General features: G+C 41.1%; 1 protein-coding gene across 1 annotated transcript; it reads right to left on the minus strand.

Annotated features, from left to right (window-relative positions):
* Positions 1-3,535: 3,535 nt before the first annotated feature.
* Positions 3,536-25,627, minus strand: LOC125230272 (phospholipase A1-like). Its single transcript, XM_048135387.1, has 7 exons — positions 25,262-25,627; positions 22,285-22,454; positions 12,133-12,256; positions 6,429-6,674; positions 5,775-5,957; positions 4,850-5,009; positions 3,536-3,876 (listed from the first exon to the last, which is right to left on the minus strand). The coding sequence occupies exons 1-7, from the start codon at positions 25,311-25,313 to the stop codon at positions 3,666-3,668; spliced, it is 1,146 nt and encodes a 381-aa protein (XP_047991344.1). The 5' UTR covers positions 25,314-25,627; the 3' UTR covers positions 3,536-3,665.
* Between the last annotated feature and the right edge of the window lie 579 nt (positions 25,628-26,206).

Genomic DNA, 26,206 nt, shown 5'->3' on the forward strand with positions numbered 1-26,206 from the left:
GAGTTCTTGAGCAGTACCCATCCGCAGAGCTTGTGATTTTGGGGGACTTTAACGCCCACCACATTGAGTGGCTTGGTTCTCGGTCCACCGACTTTGCGGGAAGGTCTGCTCATGAATTTTCTCTGGCCTATGGGCTCTCACAACTGGTACGTTCTCCCACGAGAATACCAGACATCGAGGACCATACGAGCTCTTTACTGGACCTCCTGCTGACCACGCGTCCGGACGGATATTCCGTCTCAGTGAATGCACCTCTTGGCTCGTCCGATCACTGCCTCGTCCGGACTAAAGCGCCTTGCGCGCGGCCTGATCCACCGCGGCCAACAAGCCTACGTCGCGTTTGGCAGTACGGGTCAGCAGATTGGGACGGATTGCGAGAGTTTTACGCTTCGTACCCATGGAGGCAGCTTTGTTTCGCATCAGATGATCCAGACTCCTGTGCGACAAATGTCGCTGAGACAATACAGCTGGGAATGGATTGTTTCATTCCCAACTCGTTAGTCGCTGCAGGAGCAAAGAAGCGACCTTGGTTTAACCGGCCCTGTAAGGAAGCTACAACACGTAAGCAAGCCGCTTACAGGGCTTGGACCAAGGCCGTAGCTGTTAAGGATCCGAACGTTACTGATGTGAAACGTAAGCTGAATGCTGCCTCGAGGTCTAGTAAAAAAGCTATTGCCAGAGCAAAGTTCGATTTTGTCGGCAGATTTGGTGAGAAACTCGCAGGCTACCCATCCGGGAGTCGCGCTTTCTGGTCTCTTGCCAAAGCTGCCGAGGGGAACTTTTGTCGGTCGTCTTTACCACCACTGCGAAATGCTGACGGTAATCTGGTCCATAGTGCAAAAGAGAAAGCCGATCTTCTAGGTACTCTTTTTGCCTCGAACTCGACTGTGAGTGATGACGGTAGCACCGTGCCGCCTACCATCCCGCGGTGCGCACACTCCATGCCGGAAATCCGTATCTCCCAGAAGGATGTTCGGCGGGAGCTACTGTCCTTAAACGTTCACAAGTCGAGCGGGCCAGACGGCATACCTGCAGTTGTGCTCAAACGCTGTGCTCCAGAGTTGTGTCCCGTGCTAACGCATCTCTTCACGCTTTCTATTAGCAAACGGGAAGTTCCATCTTCGTGGAAAACGGCCCTTGTGCACCCTGTCCCAAAAAAGGGCGATAGATCGGATCCGTCAAACTATAGGCCTATCGCTATTACCTCCCTTCTCTCTAAGGTCATGGAGCGTGTAATTAACTCGAAGCTCCTTGGATACCTAGAAGAACACGATCTAATAAGCGACCGTCAGTATGGCTTTCGCCACGGTCGCTCTACTGGTGATCTTCTAGTGTACCTAACTCACCGCTGGGCTTCGGTCATTGAGAGTCAAGGTGAGGCATTGGCAGTTAGCCTAGATATAGCGAAGGCATTTGATCGGGTCTGGCATAGGGGCCTTTTGTCGAAGTTACCATCTTATGGACTGCCCGAGGGATTATGCAAATGGATTGCCAGCTTTTTGTCCGGCAGACGCATACGAGCCGTAGTAGACGGTAGCTGCTCCGATAGCATGGACATAAACGCTGGCGTCCCGCAAGGTTCTGTGCTATCCCCAACGCTGTTCTTGCTGCATATCAATGACATGTTGTCTATCGGCGACATTCATTGCTATGCGGATGACAGTACTGGGGATACATTTTACACGGGCCGTGCTAATATCCCTCGTTCAATGGTGCTGGAAAGTCGTGAAAAGCTTGTGTCGGACATCGAGAGGATTCTGTCCGAGTCTCGGTGTGGGGTCGGGACAACCTAGTCTGTTTCAATCCCACTAAGACACAGGTGTGTGCGTTCACCGCTAAGAAAACCCCATTTACTGTGGTTCCACAGTTCCAAGGCACAGCCCTTGCCTTGTCAGGAAGTATTGGGATCCTCGGAGTCGACATTTCGAGTAACGTCCAATTCCGGTGTCACTTGGAAGGGAAAGCTACGTTGGCATCCAAAAAGCTCGGTGTGCTCAATAGAGCGAGGGGATACTTTACTCCGGGGCAAAGACTGCTCTTGTACAAGTCGCAAGTTAGACCCCACATGGAGTACTGCTGTCACCTTTGGGCAGGAGCACCTGGATACCAGCTTGAACCCTTTGACTCGATCCAGAGACGCGCTGTACGAATTGTCGACGATCCCAAACTCACGGGCGGTATTGAACCATTAAGTCTAAGGAGGGACTTCGCCTCCTTATGTGTGTTCTATCGCCTGTACAATGGGTTGTGTTCTGAAGAACTGTTTGACATGATGCCAACGGCCACTTTTCATCATCGCACCGCTCGCCATCGACAGGGCGCTCATCCACACACCTTACAACCTAAATGGTCGCGCACCGTACGGTTTCAGAGGAATTTCCTCCCACGAACGCTCCGGCTGTGGAATGAGCTCCCTGTCGAGGTATTCCCGATGAACTACAGTATGGGGTCCTTCAAAAAAGGAGTGTACAAGTTTCTAATGGGTCGGCAACGCGCACGTGACACCCCTTGAGTTGCGGGCGTCCATAGGTTGCGGTGACCGCTTTCCATCAGGCGGGCCGTATACCTGTTTGCCACCGACGTGGTATAAAAAAAAAAAAAAAAAAATGTGTTTTACAACCCTTTGAAAGATAACGTGAGGAAAGCTTAAAATTTAGTCTCAAAATGAATCATTATTTAACAATTTATAATAAAGCGAATTACATCAGTCTATATGAAGTTCAGTATTTTAACCATAATTCCTTTGTACTTCAAAAGACTATGTTTTATAAATCATTAGTAACTAAAATCTACCCGCGCCTGAGCCACAAAATGTTCTTAATTAGAAATATCTCACACACCTATACCTTCTGCACACGAAAAATCTTTTTTTTTTTTAATTGTTCAGTCACGAAGCGAAGCATAGTACCTATATAGTAGACGCAACTTCATGGTAACGTGTACGATCAACACTTACCTGACCACTGGTTTAAATTTATGTTACGTATGCGATTATGCCACTCTACATCCCTGTCTTATTGACACTATGCTTTACTTGTGCGTCACTCTGTGAAAAGGTTCTACAGTGGCCTAATATTCTAATTGGGTGTGTACGTGGTGTGAGACTAGTCTAACACCTCGCTAGTGTCGACGTCCATGTTCTTGACTCTCCGGGCGCGGACGCTTGCGCGGCGGATCGGCGGTGGCGGTCGCCCCGCCTTCAACGGGCAGAATGGTGGCGAGAATTCTACGCAATATGTGCCACACGCCCTAAAATAGTTTTCAGTACAGATGGTGTTTTTTTTACGCACTAGTGCGAGAAGTGGTTCATTATATGCCAGGTCGAAACTTCGGAGGCTCATCTGTACTGAAAAACGTCGTACGATACACGTGCGAAAAGGAAATTCGTAACTCGTGTCGATTTAAAACACTCCTGTAGGCCTAGCACATGATGGCCGCGGGAGTATGTCGCCGCGAGATAGATGACACGTCTTTGTCTAATTGTATTAATGACATAAGGACAGGTAGTCTATCTCGCGGCGACATACTCCCGCGGCCATCATGTCTAGGCTAGGCCTGCTAGTCGTGTTTTAATTTATCGCCACTCGTTTCGAACTTCCTTTTTTACGCACTTGTATCGTAATGTACTATTATTATGTGTAGATATAACTGTAGGTTGTGAGAAGCTAGTCTAGCACCTCGCTGGTGTCGACGTCCATGTTCTTGACTCTGCGGGCGCGGAGCCTGACGAGCGGGCGCGGACGCTTGCGCGGCGGCTCGGCGGTGGCGGCCGCCTCGTACTGCGCGTCGAGGCAGCAGCGGGCGTCGCCCTCCTCGCCCGCCTTCGACGGGCAAAACGGCGGCGAGAAGTCTTCTACGCAGTATGCGCCAGATGCGCTGCAACGATTTATTATGCTTATGGGTCGCGGCAGTAATAAGGTTGTGCTAAAGGAAAGCAGTTTCCTTAAAATTAATTTATAAAATATCGCAACTCATCTTCAAGTACACCTACACATTCACGTAATGCACATCTAAAAACGAGCGCATGTACAATCACGGACTTTATTTGTTAAGTCATTTAAAGGCCAGAATAGTTTTGTTGTTTCATAGTTAAGCTATGACGTGTCCGCTATAAAATAGGCTAGAAGTGGAACATAAATACTTGACAACTGACAAGGTGTGCTTGTGATATGTACATCCATATATGGACGTCAGTGAAAGTGGAACTTCATTGTATCAGGTAAAAAGTAGACTCTGTTGTAAGTTCATTTATGGCCCTGTTCATTAAGGCCCGATCTAGACGGCGTGCGAACTCGCATGAGATTTTAGTTACATTGGCCGTGCATTGTTGAGGTTACATACAATTTTGCACCGCCATCAAATACCGCAATATAATAAAACTAGTACACGGTCCAGTGTGACTACATCTAGAGGACACACTCACGTCATAGGCGCCGACTGGCCCAGCAGCACGGGCAGCGCCGAGGCCCGGGACGGCGGCACGCGCACGGAGCACCGCCGCCCGCACGAGCTCTCCGCCTGGTAGTACACGGTCCAGTGTGACTACATCTAGAGGACACACTCACGTCATAGGCGCCGACTGGCCCAGCAGCACGGGCAGCGCCGAGGCCCGGGACGGCGGCACGCGCACGGAGCACCGCCGCCCGCACGAGCTCTCCGCCTGGTAGTACACGGTCCAGTGTGACTACATCTAGAGGACACACTCACGTCATAGGCGCCGACTGGCCCAGCAGCACGGGCAGCGCCGAGGCCCGGGACGGCGGCACGCGCACGGAGCACCGCCGCCCGCACGAGCTCTCCGCCTGGTAGTACACGGTCCAGTGTGACTACATCTAGAGGACACACTCACGTCATAGGCGCCGACTGGCCCAGCAGCACGGGCAGCGCCGAGGCCCGCGACGGCGGCACGCGCACGGAGCACCGCCGCCCGCACGGCGCCGCCGCGCGCGGCACGAACAGACTCTCCGCCTGGTAGCAGATGGACCAGATGTGACTGCACAGCGCTTCGTCTGCAAACAAAAACATGCTGGTTAAAGTTGGTCATCATGATCCAAGTCCGTCATGAGCTAACATGCAACTATTATAGAGAGTCTTCTATCACCTAAAGTGCCTCTGAGTGAAGGTTTAGGTACCTACTGTCCCATTTCGGCGTAGGTATGTTGGTATATCTGCACGCAAGGAATTTTCACAAGCTGTATGTCTGTCGAATGGTTGCGTGGCTGAGCTGGCGGGGCTAAACTGCGTTATAGCTTAGCAGTCCGCGTTGATGGCTGCAAGGATGACTTACGAGTCTTACGACGTACTGTAAACGCAATGTGATATCTGGGTATACGTAACATTATTTAATGAAGACTCATCTTACTAGGCGTGTCCTCGCAGAAGGGCTTGCCCGTGTTGGTGTACCTACAGCACGTGCAACGCGCGCGTCGCCCGGGTCAAAGAGGATCGAGTATTATAGAGAGTTACTGTCAAAGTAAAATGTGTAATCACAGTGCATGGATGCCATCTCTTGACACAAGCTTAAAACTTTTGAACCTCAGTTTTGACAATTTGGTTCATATTCTTAACTTGATATGTGTTAAAATGTCAAATATGTATTAATATTAGCGCCATCAAGCCGAGCGTTCCCCAAAGGTGTAACGCCATCTAGGTCACCGTACCTTTTTTTCTATGGCTTTGAGGTACGTTTTTTTCTTAGACTTTATCCGTCTATACAGAGTTACATATGTCTTTGCCCGGGTCTAGCGTGATGGTCGCTGGATATGTTGTCTTACTGGGCGTATCCTCGCAGAAGGGCTGGCTGCGGCCGCCGTTGAGGCAGAAGTCTGCGTGTCCGAGGCGCGCCGCCTCGCCGTAGCGGCCCGCGTTGGTGTGCAGCACGTGCACGGCGCGCGCGTCGCCCGGGTCCAGGCGCAGCGCCGGCGCCGAGCGGATCAACGGCCGCGCCGGGTCCAGACCTACGCATAAAAAAGATATTATAAGAACAAATATTCTTTGTAGGCGACCAAGTGAATGGAAAATAGAAGACAGATGACGCGGACCGGAAATGTCAGGTATTTAGAGAAAACTTTATTATTTTCATCGTCAGTCCCCATTTCATCTTACTGGAAAACAATGGTTAAAGGAAACAAGATGTTTGGTTGATTGGCAGGTGGTAACCTCAAGACAAGGGTCCTTCTTGTTCTGTCTAACATGTGCACGGCTGAGGCGTAAGCACGGCTTTACCTTTCTCCGTCATCCGTCCATTCAGCCGGACGGTGAGATAGTTGGCGATGACACCGCACATTTGCGCGCCGATACTATGACCCACGCACGTGAGCCGGTCGGGGGGGTCGGGGCTGAGCCCTGCGCGGCGCAGCGAGCCCAGCGCCTCGGCCCACAGGTTGTGCACAGCCTTATCTCTCTCCATCACCATCTACGTTACTCACCAATGATCCTATTGAGCCGGAAGGTGAGATAGTTGGCGATGATGCCGCACATGTGCGCGCCGAGGCTGTGGCCCACGCACGTGAGGCGGTCGGGGCGGAGCCCTGCGCGGCGCAGAGAGCCCAGCGCCTCGGCCGCGCAGCGCGCCGTTGGCCGCAGGTTGTGCACGGCCGACACGTAGCACGGCGGCTGGCACAGCGCGCCCCAGTCCAGCATGAACACGTTGTAGCCGCCGCGGCGGAGGTACGCTGCCGACGAAAAGGAATTTCTGTTAAAAATCCACAATGATTACAACTGTCAAAAACCCAAAAGTCTGTAGTTTATAGGTACTAAGTACCTTGATTTCTTTAGATTGAGCATATCTCATGATGGCTTGTAAAATTCACAGACCTCATTGGTAAAATTGCAGCGCCATCTGCGTTAATATTTAAATGTGTTTTGTACAACTTTAAAAATATGTCACTTTAGTTTTAGTAAAAATCGTATACAAAATCCGGCTACATATTATAGATATGATATCTATAGGCATCTTATTACCCTTAGATACCTACTTAAATAACCAGTCAGGTTTACAAATAACCTTAAGCCTGTAGATTAGTAACAACTTAGCTAATATTTGGAAAGCGCATTTAAACAGGTTTATGCTTTAGCCAATTCGACGAAAAAACCAATTACCTAGCTAATCTAGGTATATACCTATCACATGACGTAAAATAGGACGGCACACGAAACATCCAACGCAAATATGGCTAGCCATTCGTAATTGTATTAACATCACACATTGTTAAAATGCCGTGCCATTCGCAGGAAACTCTAGACCGGGAGTCAATAAATTTTACATACACTTACATTGTCTCATTTCCATTTTAAAAAGTACTCAAATAATTAAAACACATAACTGGTACCACTTCCAATTACCGTATTTATTGCTGAGACATCAGTCTTCCGTGACCACGGCTAGTGCAAATACAAAAGGAACCTGGCCGAAACCTCGTCGGAAATTTGGTAAAATAGGTATTGTACCTCAGGATAATCAATCGCGTTCGGCCCATAAGTGACATTAAATAGACAAGTCGTACTGTAACAAAAAGAAGCCAGGTGCATGCGAAAATCTTTGCTAATTAATTGCTTACCAACCTAATTAGTCGATTACTTAATTAAACGGAGATGCCTACATAGCAGTAGGCCCATTAACATGTATCTTTATTCCGTCGAAGGCGAAAGTCAGCGAAGCATTTAGCCCTTCCCTGGCGCCGGTGAGAACAGCCATGCACTATCAGCACTATGCACTTCCCACGACTTTCTCCGCCAGGCGCCAATGCAACGCGGCAAAAGTCGATGACCTCCCTCATTTACACTTTGGTCCTCAAGCGCAACTATTATACGATTCGATTATATCTTTTACAGGAATAATCTAATCATGTACCTTGTACCGTCAGACACTGACTTTAAAGTTATGATTAAGGTCCTCTCACACATGTCTCACACTAATTAATTCATTTATTATATATGGAAAGAAAAACAAAATTTTTTTTCGAATTTAACGAAAAGCGATATATGATGAACCTAACTGCGTGTCGAATTTAACGGAAAACAACAAAAACAAATAATTTTTAAGAAAAAAAACCGTCGCCTTTCGGGTTCTGGTGAAAGCTACTTGCGAATGTTGGATTATGTAGAAATGTGTAAGTATTTCTTAAAACTGATTTTAATGCTTTAATTATTAGATGGCAACACAAATGAATATACGTATAACGTTAAGGTTTGAGGAGTTTCCTCAATTCCTCATGAATCCGATTATATTATAAGAAATCGAAGCTTGACAAACTTTGACTTGAAAACTCAATATGCTTAACAAACATAACTAAATAAATGTCACTGTTCTGAACTAAATGCATGCTTTTCTTCCAAAAATACCAAAGTCACTATGAGTGTGCCGTTCAGATTTGAGGAGTTCGGTTCTGACTATCATCAGCAGTTCCACTGCACCAAATGTCACTGTTCTGGATGTAAGTGCATGCTGTTCTTATAAAAATACCAAAGTCACTATAAGCGTGCCGTTTAGATATGAGGAGTTCGGTTCTGACCATCATCAGCAGTTCCACTGTACCAAATGTCACTGTTCTAGACGTAAGCGCATGCTGTTCTTATAAAAATGGCAAAGTCACTATAAGCGTGCCGTTCAGATTTGAGGAGTTTAGGTTCTGGCCATCATCAGCAGTTCCACTGCACCAAATGTCACTGTTCTGGACGAAAGTGCATGCTGTTCTTATTAAAATACCAAAGTCACTATAAGCGTGCCGTTCAGATTTGAGGAGTTCAGTTCTGACCATCATCAGCAATTCCACTGCACCAAATGTCACTGTTCTGGGCGAAAGTGCATGATGTTCTTATAAAAAAACCAAAGTCACTACAAGCGTGCCGTTCAGATTTGAAGAGTTCCGTTCTGGCCATCATCAGCAGTTCCACTGCACCAAATGTCACTTTTCCGTACCTAAATGCATGCTGTTCCTTTAAAAACACAAAAATCACCATATGTATGCCTTTCAGATTCGAGGAGTTCCCTCGATTTCTCCAGGATCCCATCATCAGAACTGGGTTCTGAGAAAAATGGGACCAATCTGTATGCATATACATTCAATCAAAAAAAATTTTTCAAAATCGGTCCAGTAACGACGGCGATATCGAGGAACAAACATTAAAAAAAAAAAAAAAAAAAAACATACAGACGACTTGATAACCGTCCTTCTTGAGAGATATGAGGCGACGGTTAAAAACACTAAATCAATAATCGGTACGAGTACAAGCTGTCTTTTGGGCATGAACAATTGACTTACTTATACAAAATAGTAATAGGAGGAGAGGGTAAGAAAATGAATTGTATTTTATCAAATTTGTTCAGAAATGTTTTGAACGAGCTGTTATATTAGGTATTCGGTAGTTAACTTCACGTTTAAACATAACTCAATATTAATATGTATTATGAATATGATTTACAATGGTTGTCAAGTCTATGAAATATTTAGCAATTACTTTTGGCGGCTGGCCGTTCATTTGATGATTAATTTGGCTTAATTGTGGAACAATACTATATCTAACTGATAGTTACTCAATAGCGACCAAAGTATTGGTATGAATATCGTTAATTGACGTTTTTATATCGGGTTTTAAATTACATAGTAGTTAGTAGACTTTAAAATCCTCTCTGAAATTAATTAATCAAAGCCAAAAGCGGAGTTAGATTAGTATTATTACTTATGTAAGACATATTTCACATAGGTAGGTACATAATTTCACGCCTGTATTTCCAAAAGGACAGACAGAGCATGTACAGCTGTTCAGGCTTCAGTGCCACTGGTAGTAGTGGTAGTAGCAATTTAGGGGTTGAAAGTAAACGAAATTATGACATTGCAGTGGTATGCGAGCCCATCACCCACACCACATCTGAGCTCATAATCCCATATCCCACAGTCGAATTTTTCGTCACCCACGGGACTTATGTAATAATGTTGTTTATTTCTCTTATGCAGGTACGTTTCTTGCGTTATCTATATAATTTCAAAAGCAAAATAAACAATTAAGTATTGCGCACACGCACGCGTCTGACGTTTAACGTTATTACGCGTGGTTAGCGTAGGATTTCTCTCATCATTATGTAGGATGTAGTACGTGAATGGAGGCTCTAGCAAAAAATCATGGCTGTTTCCACTTTGATTAGAAAACGTATAGCCACGTATTGTTTGAAGTTACGTGCCCGTACAACGTGATTAATAAATAATCGATGAATGTTATGAAAATGCGTGCTATGAAAAATATAACTTACAATTAGTGTACCTAACTAATTGTTAGGTTAAGTCAATGCAGTCAAAATTTATAGGTAATGCAATTCGCATTTAAGTACCTAATCTATTCCATTGGCTAAGATTATATTGCAAATATGGAGCATTTTACATCAGTATCAGACGTATCCGTTCTAAAAAGTTTATGGCAGGTATAGTGTGAATTTTCCGAGATGAACTTTCGCTTTAGCCGTAATCTGTTAAACAAAGGCCTTTGTTTCTATTATTCACGGCGGCTAGCTCCCGTTTAAACGGCACGTGCTATAGTCTCAGTGTAGTTAAAAAGCAACTATCATGATAGTAATAAGGTTCAAATCCATAAAAAGACCTTTCGGAGATAACACGTTTTGTCATCTTCAAAAAAAGTTACCTGCATACAGCAAACTGTTTAATAAATTTGAACCTTATTGCTATCATGATAGTTGCTTTTTAACTACACTGAGACTTTAACACGTGCTGTGGAAACGGGAGCTAGCCGCCGGGAATAATAGAAACAAAGGCCTTTGTTTAACAGATTACGGCTAAAGCGAAAAGTTCATCTCAGAAAATTCATACTATACATTAAGTGCATTCAATCAGTGATGTGGTAACGTATGAAAACTCTCACTATCTTGCAGTTTGAACTTACATTGAAAGGCGATTAATATAGGTAGCGCGTATCATTCAGCTCTTAGGTACGGTCACGGACTTTAATTGTTGATCCACTTCTAGCTCATTTTATACTGGACATCTCATAATTAAGCATAGTTAAGCTAAGACGGTCCAGTATAAAATGAACTACAAGTGGATCAACAATTAAACTCCGTGACTGTACCTGTAGTTGAGCAAGTTAGTTTCTCAGCGACCGGTCCTCAGGATTATGTTTATGTATGTTTCAATTCTCTATTGTAAAAAACAAAGGCGAACCCCTTTAAGAGGATACGGTAGCGAAAATGCTAAAATGGAAAGGAGCCCCCCTTTCAAATTGGGAATTTTAGTTAAATATACAAGTGTTATTAACTAGATTTATCGAAAAAAAATTGTCCATTAAGAACAACTCAGTCAAAAGATATTTCAAAAAAATCTTTAAAATCGAGGTTCCGCTCTCGACTCTTTCCTCCTTCAAAACTTAATCAATCGGAACGAAATTTGAGAATCTCAATAACAATGAAATAATCTATGTCGGACCGTTTAGCTTTTTTGGTTAATTGTTACCAATCTTGAGTATCACACCTTTTTTTGCGCCACAATGAAAAAGGCCGTTTTTGTAAATTTTTGATTGGCTCTAGAGTCTTTAAAAAGCAGAATATCAAAAAAAAAAACAAAACGGTCCGACACAGATGAAAATAATAACAATCTGTGTTGAAAAAATCATTGCTCTATCTTCAAAAACCCGGGAAGAAATTGTCGAGAGCGTTTGTATGGAGAATTGACCTCTACCGTATCGTCTTAAGGGATTTCTTCCAGCTAACAATTGAGTAAGTAGGTGAAATGTGATTAAGCGTTAACTCTCACCGCCTTGAAAGACACAGACGGTGTATATTCACGCTCGTAACCAGCACGATAAAATATACGCACTAAATATACTTACAAATAGTGCGATAGGGACGGCCTGCTATTTTATCGTCTATCGCGCGACCATGCTTCCCGTGCTGGGTACGTAGCGGAATGGCACAAACGCTCACGAAACGAAACGCTCGTAGATATCTATCTCTATCGCTCTTGCGTATGGGCTTGACAGAGCCAGACTACCTTTCGCCGCGTTTCGTTTTCGTTTCGCGTCGCAGAAATGCCATTCGGCTACGGCGGTAGTACTTCAGGTTGGTTTTATCTAACTCCCAGCCTCACTGACGCATGCTGGTTGCTGCTGTGCATGAAGAGCTCTTACCGTCTCGCAACACGCTGATGGGTAGCGTGTCGTCGCCTCCCGCGTACCCGTGGATCAGCAGGATAGTCTCGTGCGCCGGCTCCCAGCCGCTCTGTCGCAGCCAATCCTCGCTGAACAAGTCGACCTGCAACGATAACACAACCACCTTTATATTACTGCCTACGTCATTTAGATTTTTAGTACTTATTAACTCCGACTGCTTCTTTTTTGTAAATTACTAAATAAATAAGGGTTTAAGCGTGAAGATGTAGGCATTAATAATATTAGGTGTAGGTACCAGTACAATACCTATTACATATTTATTGGATTTTTTCAGTTGCCCTAAGCCCTAACCTATTTTGAGATTACTACTTACCTAAGTAAATAACGTAGGTACAGAATATAAAAAACCGGCCAAGTGCGAGTCGGACTCGCCCACCGAGGGTTCCGTACAAACTTTCTCTCAAACTACCTAGTAAAAATACATACAATCACGCCTGTATCCCATAAAGGGGTAAGCAGAGCACATGAAACTACTAAAGCTTCAGTGCCACTCTTGGCAAATAAGGGTTTAAAGAAAATGAAACTGTGACATTGCAGTGACAGGTTGCCAGCCTCTCGCCTACGCCACAATTTAACCCATAATATCCCACAGTCGCCTTCTACGACACCCACGGGAAGAAAGGGGGTGGTGAAATTCTTAACCCGTCACCACACAGGCTAGTAAATATAATCTCATATTTTCATATAACTCTAATGACTTGACTAGAAGACAAAAGTATAGGCACTAATGAGTATTATTGTGTATAGCGCCATCTCCCGGTCAATTTGCTAACTAATTTGCGCGACCTGGTTTTTCAGGGATAATTCTTTATAATGTTAACCGATTTAAACAGTTTTTACTTTATTGGACAGAAGATGGTTTACGTAACATCTCGTATTAATTTGAAGTACGATATATTATATCCGCAAGGGTGGGTAAATTGAAAGTAAAAATCTGAAAAGTTTTTTGTGATTAAAAAAAAAAAGTATTCAAAATACAAACACGATTATATTTTTCCTGTAATATTTAGCATAAAACCAATGTTTACTAAAATTTTCATAATTTTTTGTTGGTAAACTTCGGAGATAAGGGGGGGGGGACGGTATTTTTTTTACATTTTCCTTCAAAATTCATTTTATTCCACAACAAAAAAATTATAAAAATAGCTTATTTACGTTCAATTTGAGCTCTTTCCAACGATACCCCACATGGCCTAGTAACTTGAAATTTACAGTTTGCCCCCCTTTCATTTTGGCCATTTTCTACAATTAAAATTCATATATTTAAAAAAAATATACTTTCTATTTGTAGAGGTTTATAATGTTCACAACTATTCCAAATTTCAAGTTGATAGCATTAGTAGTTCTCGAGATATTTAGGAATGTGACAGACGGACAGACAGACGGACAGAGTCGCACCATAAAGGTTCCTGTTGTAGGTACCTTTTTGGTACGGAACCCTAAAAATGGATCAAAACATAGAGTGTCATATATGTTAACAGTTATGTCACCATTGCAGTAGACATACATAAGTGGGACGTTTGCGACTGCGTGCGTCCCCGAAGACAGGTAGCGGTAACTTAGACGCATTCCAGCGTTACGGCACATCCGACCTGCGTACGGCTGACCAAAATGTACGCCTTACATCCAAACCCTAGTTTAGTACGTACAATAATAATTGAGCTTATAAGGTACTTATACGTGCCACTGCTAGGCACAGGGAGCGTAGCCGAATGGCATTTCTGCGACGCAAAACGCCGCAGAAATGTAATCTGGCTCGGTCGCGCCAATACGCAAGAGCGATAGAGATATTATCGTGAGCGTTTGTGCATTCGGTTCGGTTATGCACACAGATCTCGTATTCTCGTCTCATGCATGAGAGGGCTCGGGCTATAGTGCCCAGCCACGCTAGCGCAATGTGGATTGGGGACTTCACATTCACCTTTGCATTCTTTCGCAGATGTATGTATGCAGCACCGAAAAACTAGTGGTAAATATTAAATGGTATTTCGTACGTAACTTTCGAACAACTCATAAAATCTTAAACTCATACGTAATTAGGTATATCTAAGTTATTAAAGAAATATAGTTGGCTAAAATTGCAAACCTCTTAACACAAATTTCCAAAAGTTACGTTTTATGAGGACGAGTAGTATAATTTTTAAGAAAAAAAAACCGCCTTCCTTTGGGGTTCTGGTGATAAATACTTTCAAATGTTGGATTATGTTATCAATTCGTCTGTATATTTTTTAATGTTTGTTATTCGATATCTCTGTCATTTCTGAACCAATTTTGAAATTTGGATGATTCTGAAGTACTTACAGATGAGAATGATTATCAGAACGGAACTCTAACCAGGGGCGGCTCACTCTTCATCCGCAGTTCCACTGCACCAAATGTCACTGTTCTGGATGTAAGTGCATGCAGCCTTTATAAAAATACCAAAGTCACTATAAGTGTGCCGTTCAGATTTGAGGAGTTCCGTTCTGACCATCATCAGCAGTTCCACTGCACCAAATGTCACTGTTCTGGACGTAAGTGCATGCTGTTCTTATTAAAAATACCAAAGTCACTATAAGTGTGCCGTTCAAATTTGAGGAGTTCCATTCTGACCATCATCAAGAGTTCCACTGCACCAAATGTCACTGTTCCGTACGTAAATGCATGCTGTTTCTTTAAAAACACAAAAATCACCATATGTATGCCTTTCAGATTTGAGGAGTTCCCTCGATTTCTCCAGGATCCCACCACCAGAACTGGGTTCTGAGAAAAATGGGACCAATCTGTATGCATATACATTTAATCAAAAAAAAAATTTCAAAATCGGTCCAGTAACGACGGAGATATCGAGATTATCGAGAAACAAACATTAAAAAAAAAAAAATACAGACGAATTGAGAACCCCTTCCCTTGAGATTTGGAAGGCGGTTAAAAACATAAACGCTTGATTGTTTATAAACTGAAATAGATACCATACACTAAACAAAAAGCGATCAAGCCCACTGGTGGCGAAGCCGGGAATCGCACCCGGGTCTCCAGCTAGCTTTTTCTTTAGTGTATGGTATCTATTTCAGTTTATAATTTATATATAATAGTGTTACTACTTAAAAAAACAAATCAAAAAACATTTAATAAAATAATTTGATTTGTTCCCTACATCGCTTGATTGTTTTTCCAGACTTTGGAAAAGTTAGCTACCTGTATTTTACTTACCAACCAAAGTTAGTAAGTATTAGGTAGGTACCTGCCTAGGTACTCGTAACTAATGGACCCATGAAAATTATATTTTTCACTAAATTCCTTTCCACCTCTTAGGTTTTACGATCCTTGAATTTATTTAGAGTTGGTTTCCTATGACTAGAACCAGGGAGTATATAATGTCTCCTACGCAAGTACGCAATCTTCACGCTCAGTGCCCAGGTAGATAGATAGCCTACCTGGGCACTGAGCATGAAGATTGCGTATCTACCTAGGTATTTAACGTATAGGTGTTGCAATTAAGTAAATGTATTAATATTATTACCACGCTCAACAACTACCGAACCGATTTTCACTTAACTAACTATGCAAACTCGTAGAGGTAATTTGATTGAAATATGACGATTATGCTAATATTGCTAATAAAGCCGAAAAAAATATGTATTATGTTGGACACCCTCTTTCGGTAAGTCCCTAGTGATGGTGTCCCTAATAGTGGTGATGTTTGGCGAGGTTGTTGGAGGGAGTAGGGATAACTAATTATGTTCGCCTTTGTACAAATCATATGGATGATATGATATTTTTTCCTGTTTAATGTGGTTTATTTTTTTAAATAAAGTGTTTTACTACCTACTACTACTTAGCCCTATGAACTTAATTGGTTAGGTATTGTATCGCTGATTAAGTACACGTTATTCTATTGTTGATTGGCAAAGCAATATTTATGTTTTAATTACTCTACATCATTCATCAGGCTCATTAAATAGCCTCAATACCACGAAATTCTGTAGCAATCAATCAAGACCTATCATTAACCGAGTGATGAGGTCAGTGGGTTGTTTAGGTTTAGATTCCACATAGGTATATATATGTATAGAGACTTAGAGACCTAGGATTCTTCGTATGGCACTTGGAATTCCGGCCTCCATAAAAGTTATCAGTATCACAAAACCATTGGCAGGTTACTTAAGTATGTCCCCACTGTCCCCAGCCCCGGGACTTTGTGATGTGAGCCTATATGCGAAATCCGGCACATGTCTCCGTTTCAATCGGCGAAAAATATTTTCGTGTCCGGATTCCATCAACCAGACTCTTCACTTAACCGTTTTGACAAGTACCCTATCAGCTCACAACATTATCGTTTGAAAATTTGTAACAGTTCAGTACAAGTATGAAACAAAGTCGTCGGGTTACATTTTTGACTTAGGTACTTTATAAGTATTTGCTTAAAGCGATGCCCTCCTTTCAGAAAATACGATAATGGAGAAAACATGAGGACGAGCTTTACACAGTTTACAGATCAAACACTTCTAAAGTTTGGGTACAGTGAACTGCAAAAGTGCATGGCGAAATTGATCAATGAATTCATTCATATTCTCCATGCAATTTCATAGCTCACTGTACATATCCAATGACCTAGATAATCGATCAAAATCTCGACCTAATCATTCTATAATTTCGGTAAGGCCTGTTTGGTATTCCGCCGATGAATGCATAACGGACGCTTGCGTTGTCCTCCGTCGGACGTGAACTGAAACTGCTTTCCTACACATTCATATTCTTTGACAACATTCAATGACATAGAAAGCGCACGCACGTTAAAAATGTCACTCGGTGCCGATACGGGAGTTATTGTTTCACGCAAAATAAACATTTTCCCCTCACTAGCTCGGAAACACGTGTTTTGTCCTTTAATACCAGCGGGTAAAAACGCATTTTATCCACTAGTGGGTAAAGTAATTTGACCTTGAATAAAGTCAAATTAACTGCTTTAAAATTGATAAAAGTAGGTGAATCTAGTAATAAAGATGATTTACCACCTGTGGAACTACTGGAAGCAGTGATAAACGCATTTTTTGCGTTGTAGTTTCCTCGCTATAGTGAGGAGAAAAGTTTTGTGTTACACTCGGGTGCAAATGTATTTAACCAAATACTATATACTATAATACGTGCAGCTTCTGACGTTTCCCATACAATTGAGCGGCAACAATTTTACTAGCGCCATCTAGCGGTTCGAGTTGATCAAAGTAGTTGTTCAGACTTTTATTTGAGTAAATTAAAATAGAAAATGCTATTACTTGATCTACTTTAACATTTTTAGACGGAATAAAACAAAAAAATAAGAATTTGTAATTTTTTTAATTTTATGCTGTATGAAACTAAACTATTTTGATCAACTCATGCCGCTAGGAGCGCTAGTGTGCCTGTTGCCAACTTTGGCACCGAGCTGCACGTATTAACTCGTAGAGTTTACATAGTATTTGATTTAACTTCTCGTGTGTTAAAAAACTCGCAAGTTCAGGATTCTATTCTCGAACCACTCGCTTCGCTCGTGGTTCAACTTAGAATCCTTTCACTTTCTAGTTTTTCAATTCCACACTCGGCGTTAAAATACAACTTTGCCCCCTTGTATAACAAATAACTATTTCACATCACCTATTCGGAAAAGAAAGAAAAGTCTTCCTTGCTAGGAAGGATCAAAGTGATGCACTATTCTATCTAGGTGATTTTTTTCTTTTCTGTGTATATTTATTGGGATTAATGATTACTTATCGGGGTGGCAACTCTATGAATAGAGCACTAAAGGTCCATTTAAGTTTAGTAACAAATTATGACGAAAAAATTTTATCTTACAATTCTGCATTATTCTTGTTTAATCTTCTAATAATTAATTAAGTCAATAATAGTTATTTGTTATACAAGGGGGCAAAGTTGTATTTTAACGCCGAGTGTGGGATTGAAAAACGAGCAAATGAAAGGATTCTATAGTTGAACCACGAGCGAAGCGAGTTGTTCGAGAATAGAACCCTGAACTTGCGAGTTTCTTAACACACGAGAAGTAAAATACATTTGCACCCGTGTGTAACACAAAACTTTTCCCCTCACTATAGCGAGGAAACTACAATGCAAAAAATGCGTTTATCACTGCTTCCAGTAGTTCCACAGGTGGTAAATCATCTTTATTACTAGATTCACCTACTTTTATCAATTTTAAACCAGTTAATTTGACTTTATTCAAGGTCAAATTACTTTATCCACTAGTGGATAAAATGCGTTTTTACCCGCTGGTATTAAAGGACAAAATAGGTGTTTCCGAGGTAGTGAGGGGAAAATATTATTATTGAAGTAACAATCATTAAGTACTTACCTCAAGGGAAGCAAAAAGTTAGGTATGTACTTAGTTTTTCTGTTTTCTCGTGGGAAGTAAAAATCGCCATTATTCAAAAGCAACGCGTAGGCAACTAATACAATGAGTTGTACATTAATCTTACCATCCATCGCAAGATGTCGGAGTAACTAGTCAAATACTTATAAGGAAACAATGGCCTATCGAACACATGTACATCTTGTAGCTATACTAAAATAATGCCTGAGAAATTTTTCCCCCATGTCAATGGTCGCAACCTCGCAACAGTCGCAACTCACATCAGTTACACAATCGAATTTGGCAGTGTAAATGATTGTATTTTGTAGTATTTAAAGTCAAGGGTCAAATATCAATAGGGTCAAGTAGCCTATTGATATTTATGTGATCTCAGTTATATTATACTTATGTATAAGTTACTTAAATGTTTTCGAATTTAATTGGTACCATAACTTAATTAGGAATACTCCGGTCGAATAAAAAAATAACATTTCTTAGGAGAAATGAAACAATTATCGTATAATTTACATTAAGACGTCCATGAGATACTTTTGGGCGCAATTAAAATGAAAATAAAAGTTAATAATATGTTAATACGTAGGTACAATAGGCTACTAGACTCATATCGAATTGGGCACAATAAATGATTGTCTGTAGTATTTGACATAAAACAACAATATTTATATATTTTGGGTATTAAAAGTGTATAATGACTGACGTATTTTCGATAAAAAATGTGTGTAATCTTTTATTTATTTTGGCCACCGAAAACGCTGTCAGCGATGTAGTGAGGTCATCGAATTCAAACCTTACTGCATGTCAAAATAATCACTGACATATTAAACTTTATGCCTTCACACTTAAAAAGTCAGAAAATGTTATTTTCGAATAGAATGACCTGATGCACAGATAATCTATAGATTAACATGACTGTATTGTTTTCGCCTGATTACGTAAAAGTATATCTGAAATGCTCCGAGAAAAAGATGGTACGGCCGTGCCTCTCTTTGCTCGACAAATATTTTTTGATGTTTTTAAGTTATAATAAAATAGGGTAATATTTTATTTCGGTTAATTGGACAGTACTTAATCATATAAGACCGACTTTAAAAATGGGTCAAGTAGCCTATTCACAACTGTTTAAAATTGTATTAATAACTACAAAAAAGAAACTACGGGATTAATCCCTTTAAAGTACTCCTTTAAAGGAGTACCTACCGACTAATAATAAAAAAGAAATCTCATCTCCTTGGTACGTACATATATCGCGTAGGATAAAAAAGACATCAACGCGCTTTTTCCCGTTCCCCGTCGGGTTCTTTAAGTTATCTAGATCTTGCAAACATAAACGTAACTTAGGTACAATCTTTTTTTTTTTAAAGATTATACCTAACTATTTATCAAATGCGGTCTTCTGATTAATGTTGCCGAGTAATCATCATCATCTTGCTAGGCCTTGGTCCCATTTACTTGGGGTCGGCCTTCCTTGCAATATTCCCGACTATTTACGGATAAGATTTCTAAGAAGGGCAAGAAACATTAACTTTAAAAGCGAAGCAAAGTTTTTTATTTCTAATTAGCTTTTGCCCGCGGCTTCGCTCGCGTTAGTAAGAGACAAAAACTAGCCTATGTCACTCTCCATCCTTTCAACTATCTCCACTTAAAAAATCACGTCACCTCGTTTTGCCCTGTTTTGCCGTGAAAGACGGACAAACAAACAAACAGACACACACACGTTCCCATTTATAATATTAGTATGGATTAACATGAAAGTAAGCAGCTGTAAAGTCCATTCGTGTAATTCGTTCTTTGAAATATTTATAAGCCGCCTAGGTAAATGACAGTCGGATAGGTTGCATCCGCTCTTGATGCTTAATAATTAAGGGTTCTATTCGCTATTTGTAAACGCTTTGTAACCTTTGTATAATGCATGTTTATAATGAAACATGCATTTATACATAGATTGATAGCTTTTGGAATCAATTAATTATAGACAGTAGGGTATGATTAGGTATTACACGATTGCAGCTGATTTTGCGATAAACGCTACTGTCTGCCCCCTACCCTACCCTTAATGATTTTTTTCTACTTCCGTGTTGTTATTCGTCATTTACAGTGTCGTGCATAGATCGTTAACCTCTACATAAGAGATGCCCGCTCCCGCCCGGCGCCCCGCGCACCCACGCATACGATATAGCTCTTAAATCATTGTTAGGAAGCCTTTAAGCGATATAGCGGGTAGCGGGGGCGTGGGGCGCCGGTCGGTGGCTGGCGGCGGCGGCGGCGCGGGGGAGTGCGGGCGACAGGGTGAGGCAGGAACAGAGGAGAGGCCGACAAGTCAAAATACAGGAAATAGTGCGAATTTCACGAAAGTTATTCTAGATAATTTTTAAGAAAAAAAACCCGCCTTCCTTTGGGATTCTGGTGATAAATACTTTCAAATGTTGGATTATGTTATCAATTCGTAATGTTTGTTATTCGATATCTCCGTCATTTCTGAACCAATTTTGAAATTTGGATGATTCTGAAGTACTTACAGATGAGAATGATTATCAGAACGGAACTCTAACCAGGGGCGGCTCACTCTTCATCAGCAGTTCCACTGCACCAAATGTCACTGTTCTGGACGTAAGTGCATGCTGTTCTTATAAAAAATACCAAAGTCACTATAAGTGTGCCGTTCAGATTTGAGGAGTTCCGTTCTGACCATCATTAGCAGTTCCACTGCACCAAATGTCACTGTTCTGGACGTAAGTGCATGCTGTTCTTATAAAAATACCAAAATCACTATAAGTGTGCTGTTCAGATTTGAGGAGTTCCATTCTGACCATCATCAGGAGTTCCACTGCACCAAATGTCACTGTTCCATACGTAAATGCATGCTGTTCCTTTAAAAACACAAAAATCACCATATGTATGCCTTTCAGATTTGAGGAGTTCCCTCGATTTCTCCAGGATCCCACCACCACAACTGGGTTCTGAGAAAAATGGGACCAGTCTGTATGCATATACATTCAATAAAAAAAAAATCAAAATCGGTCCAGTAACGACGGAGATATCGAGGAACAAACATTAAAAAAAAAAATACAGACGAATTGAGAACCCCTTTTTGAGATTTGGAAGGCGGTTAAAAACTATTAAAAAGTAAGTAAGTATGGTCGTAGAAAAAGTATTGTATGCAACGGTGTTTAACTGAGTCAGGCGTTGCGTCTTTATTAACAATTTTCGGCTTCGCCTCAAATGTTACTCACGCCACTCGTTTTTTTGACCTCACTTAAACGCCAGTTGCATAAAATACTATTTCTATGTACTTAACACCTATATCGGCCAATAAAATATACTTACCTTTAAGTTTTTAAGAATGAATTTAAAGAAATATGATTAATTTATACATTTTATACCTTACTACTTTAGGTAGTATTTACAGTCCCCGTAGCCGAATGGCATTTCTGCGACGCGAAACGAAATCGAAACGCCGCAGATAGGTAGTCTGGCTCTGTCGCGCCAATACGCAAGAGCAATAGAGATAGATATTTACGAAAGAGCCATTATCGTGAGCGTTTCGAAAGCGTTTGAGCATTCGGCTACGCACACAGTAAACGGCCATAAAGAATGCACATCGGTTTTTCGTCTTTGTAGGGCGTGTCTCTTTCTTGCTTATGTGATGTTCATTGTCTCTTTCCAAAGACCGATGTGCATTCTTTATGGAAGTTTACTGTACCTATAGTCCTTAGTGGGTTGTCCTCTTGGTGAGATTCAACCTGTTCTAAATAAACTCTGTCACTCACCACTCTCTTGGTGGGCTCCGCCTCCGTGTAAAGATGCAGCTTGACATCAGGGTCGGGGCAGGGCTCGCGCTCCCGCCTCCAGACGCAGTCCTCAAAGGTCGCGTTGCCGAATTGGTCACTGTTCAGGAACAGGGCCTCCTTGATCGGTTGCCGCTTGTCCGCCGCTAACACTGTATATAAACATTTCAGACGTAAGATAAAAGCAACATCGCCGGTCCACACGGAGCGAGGCATGTCGCGAGGCAAACAACGAACATAAGGCGTGCCATAGAGGCAAGTTGCTCGAGTTGAGGAAAACGCGGCACGTCTGCCTCTGCATTAGACGTCCTATCGCGGCAAGGACATTGCCACGTCCAGGATTCTCGTTTAAGGCATCTTGCACCAAGGATTCTCGTTTAATGCATTTTTGGTGCCTGTATGTCACGAGTTCACGACCTTACCAATTAGACAACGTTGCACATGTTTGTACTGTAGTCTACAATTATCGTGTAACTGTCAGTTCATGAATCGAAATAGCATAATTGCAGGAAGTAATCGCATAGGAATATTAATATATAGACTCAATTATGGGTTGATTTCGTTTCCGTTTTATACAATACGCGGTTTAAAATTTTCAGGAAATGCATGAAATATTTAAATAGGTATATATATTTTTTTTTGTAAAAAGGGAACTGTTCGGAATTAAATCTAATACCTACAAGTTTATTAGGAAATCGCGTGTTTCAATGGTATAGGACTATAGGTACGTTTAAGGCCTTTTTGAATAAATCTGGGTTCTTTTTTACAAAAACGGCTAGCTCATGTCAGCCCAACGATAAGTCTGATAAGATTCTAAGTCCGTTCTCACGTTATCCGATCCGATAGAGGATGTCGGAAGGATTTCAATGGAAAAAAATCCAAGATGGCGCCTGTAATAATGTATGGGATGTCGGTCTGACATCCGATATCGGATCGGATAATGTGAAAACGCACTAATAGCCCCACCTCTGCAAGGGTTAAGTAAATGTCATAATTTCATCAAAATTTGTCGTTTAAAATAACATCAGCCGGCGTATCATGCTTCCAATTTTATCACTTATCCACGTGGATAAAGCATCCTGTTAAAGTTGTCTTATCCGCGTGGATAAGTGATAAAATTGGAAGCATGATAGACCGGCTGCACTGGCGAAGCTATGAAAATCGTTGCAAACTTATCGTGGATTGCCTATATATAATATGGACCAAGTGTTAAACCGGGCATTATAGGTACATAATGCCCGGGCATTCATTACCAGCCCAATTCAAGATAAGTGGACTAAATAGGTAGGAAATAACTGGCACCAGTTCATCGTCGTCAATAATTTTAATATTTTTGACGGTAGATAGGTATTCCATAGACTTTAGAATTTTAATTTTTAAGTGACATAGACATGATAGACAGTATTATGTGTTTTATTTCATTATAGCTAATGCTACATAATCTACATTAAAATACATATAGTATATTTATACTATACATAAGTGTATTTTAATTTAGTAAGTATATTTAGTATATACAAGTATAAGTAAGTATATTTTAATATACTTACTTATTATTATTATTATATTATTTTTTTTTTTTTTTTTTCGAGTAGTAGTGTAAGTATATTTTAATTTTGACGAAGCTTGTTGGAGATATTGTGGTTTGTAAATGATGTTAGGATAAGTACTTCTTTATTTTACTTGACAATAGAGGCCATTGAAAATTTTAGAGCAATTGAGTGGTTATGTGAAGATGCTTGGACGGATTACATGTCTTTTGTATGACGAAACATGTGCCGAAAAAAAATACTGAACTTGTGAAATTATTTTTCCCCTCCCTAGCTCGGAAACACGTGTTTTGTCCTTTAATAGCAGCGGGTAAAAACGCATTTTATCCACTAGTGGGTAAAGTAACTTGACCTTGAATATAGTCAAATTAACTGTTTTAAAATTGATAAAAGTAGGTAAATCTAGTAATAAAGATGATTTACCACCTGTGGAACTACTGGAATCAGTGATAAACGCATTTTTTGCGTTGTAGTTTCCTCGCTATAGTGAGGGGAAAAGTTTTGTGTTACACTCGGGTGCAAATGTATTTTACTTCTCGTGTGTTAAAAAACTCGCAAGTTCAGGATTCTATTCTCGAACCACTCGCTTCGCTCGTGGTTCAACTATAGAATCCTTTCACTTGCTCGTTTTTCAATTCCACACTCGGCGTTAAAATACAACTTTGCCCCCTTGTATAACAAATAACTATTATACGTCTTTTTAAAAACTGTTCAACAATCAAGTTCAAAATAATTTTCCTAGAAAGTCTTTATAAAGTTCTACTTTTGAGATTTTTTCCATATTTTTTAAACTTATGGTTCAAAGTTAGGAGGGGGAAGTTATTTCCGAAAATATTACATTATCAAAAATTGTTTAGTACCTAAACCCCTATTCATGTTTAAATACCTATCCAACAATATATCACACGTAAGCAATCACGTAAGGATTGAAATGAAAAAAAAAATCACACAAATACATATAGGTACAAATCGTTAACTTTTGTACAGGCACACCATGCGGGATCATTTTCTTGACCCCGAATTTGCATCGTACTTATTCGCGTTTCGTCGCCTTATACCTACTTAGTAGGGTCTCCTAATTCTTTAAGACCCTAATGCCAATTTAACAACTCGCGGACTAAGGACCTTGTGAGGAGGTAGAGTACTATTCTGGATAAAAATTTTATTCCTTTCATCATTAGATACCGCGCTAAGCCGGTTGCAATTTTGATAGCACATGGCAAGTGGTAATTAAACGTCAAGCTTCTATGACTTAAAAATTGGCTTTTCTACCTAAGTATGTATACGATACAATTGTCAGACAGACACAAAATTACGCCACCTAATAATGTAAGAATTTGGTTTTAAAAACTAAAACAATCTACACATGAACAGTATTATTGTTAAGAAAGAGTTATCGCAAGAAATACCTGCGTGTATTGCGACGACGCCGACTGCGAGCAGTGCGCGCGCGCAGGCCATCCTTGCGCGGTTGCCGTTGCTTCAGTACTGCCGACGGCGAGGACCCGCGAGAATGGGGGTGGCCACGGGTGCCCACTTCGAGACAACACGACGCGAATCAATGTATGAAATCGATAGCGTTCCGTTGTGCTGTGGAACTTGTGGACGGTTCTAACAGTATTTTTGAACGACTTTGTATTTTTAAAAGAGGTTCTGACTTGAGATGCCCTGAATAGTGGTTTTGACAATACCGAATTCACGCTCGTTATGAAAACGGTTCGCCAACAAAGCACAACATTTATTTTGTACGACTCTACGAATATATGTAGCTCATACTGTGCAACTTTACCATTCTGGCCACGAATGTCCAATTCCTGGAATGTCCATATGCCTCGAATGTCCAATTCCTAGAATGTCCATATGCCTCGAATGCCCAATTTTGGAATCAACTCTGAAATCAATGCAAGAATATACCTGCAATCGCTAAAAATAATACATTTTTGGTACGGAACCCTAATATTGATCTTTCCCTCATAGTCATATCGTATCACTCCTACATCCTATATTTATGTTTTTGACTGATCCAGGCTTTGCTCCTACGCTCACTAGTAAAAGTGGTTAATTAGGCAGAGCAATTCTCCAATAGTTTATACATTCGATCACGTCTTCGATATTGATAAAAATTGATAGGTAAGTAGGTTTCAAGAGTAAGAGGATAGCCAAAATGTCCCAGGAAGTTTTTATGATTCACACCGTAAATTCCTGCAGTTTACTAAAAACATCCTATCCTATACCTACTTATGTCTTACTTCCAATTAATCTAGTAGACATTGCATTAACAAATATTAAGCCGGCAAGTTAACCTAGACCGTTTTAGTACAATGTAACACTAAATGCGTACTTACCCGCGTAAT

The sequence above is a fragment of the Leguminivora glycinivorella genome, chromosome 1 (assembly GCF_023078275.1).
Source record: "Leguminivora glycinivorella isolate SPB_JAAS2020 chromosome 1, LegGlyc_1.1, whole genome shotgun sequence".
Taxonomy (NCBI): domain Eukaryota; kingdom Metazoa; phylum Arthropoda; class Insecta; order Lepidoptera; family Tortricidae; genus Leguminivora; species Leguminivora glycinivorella.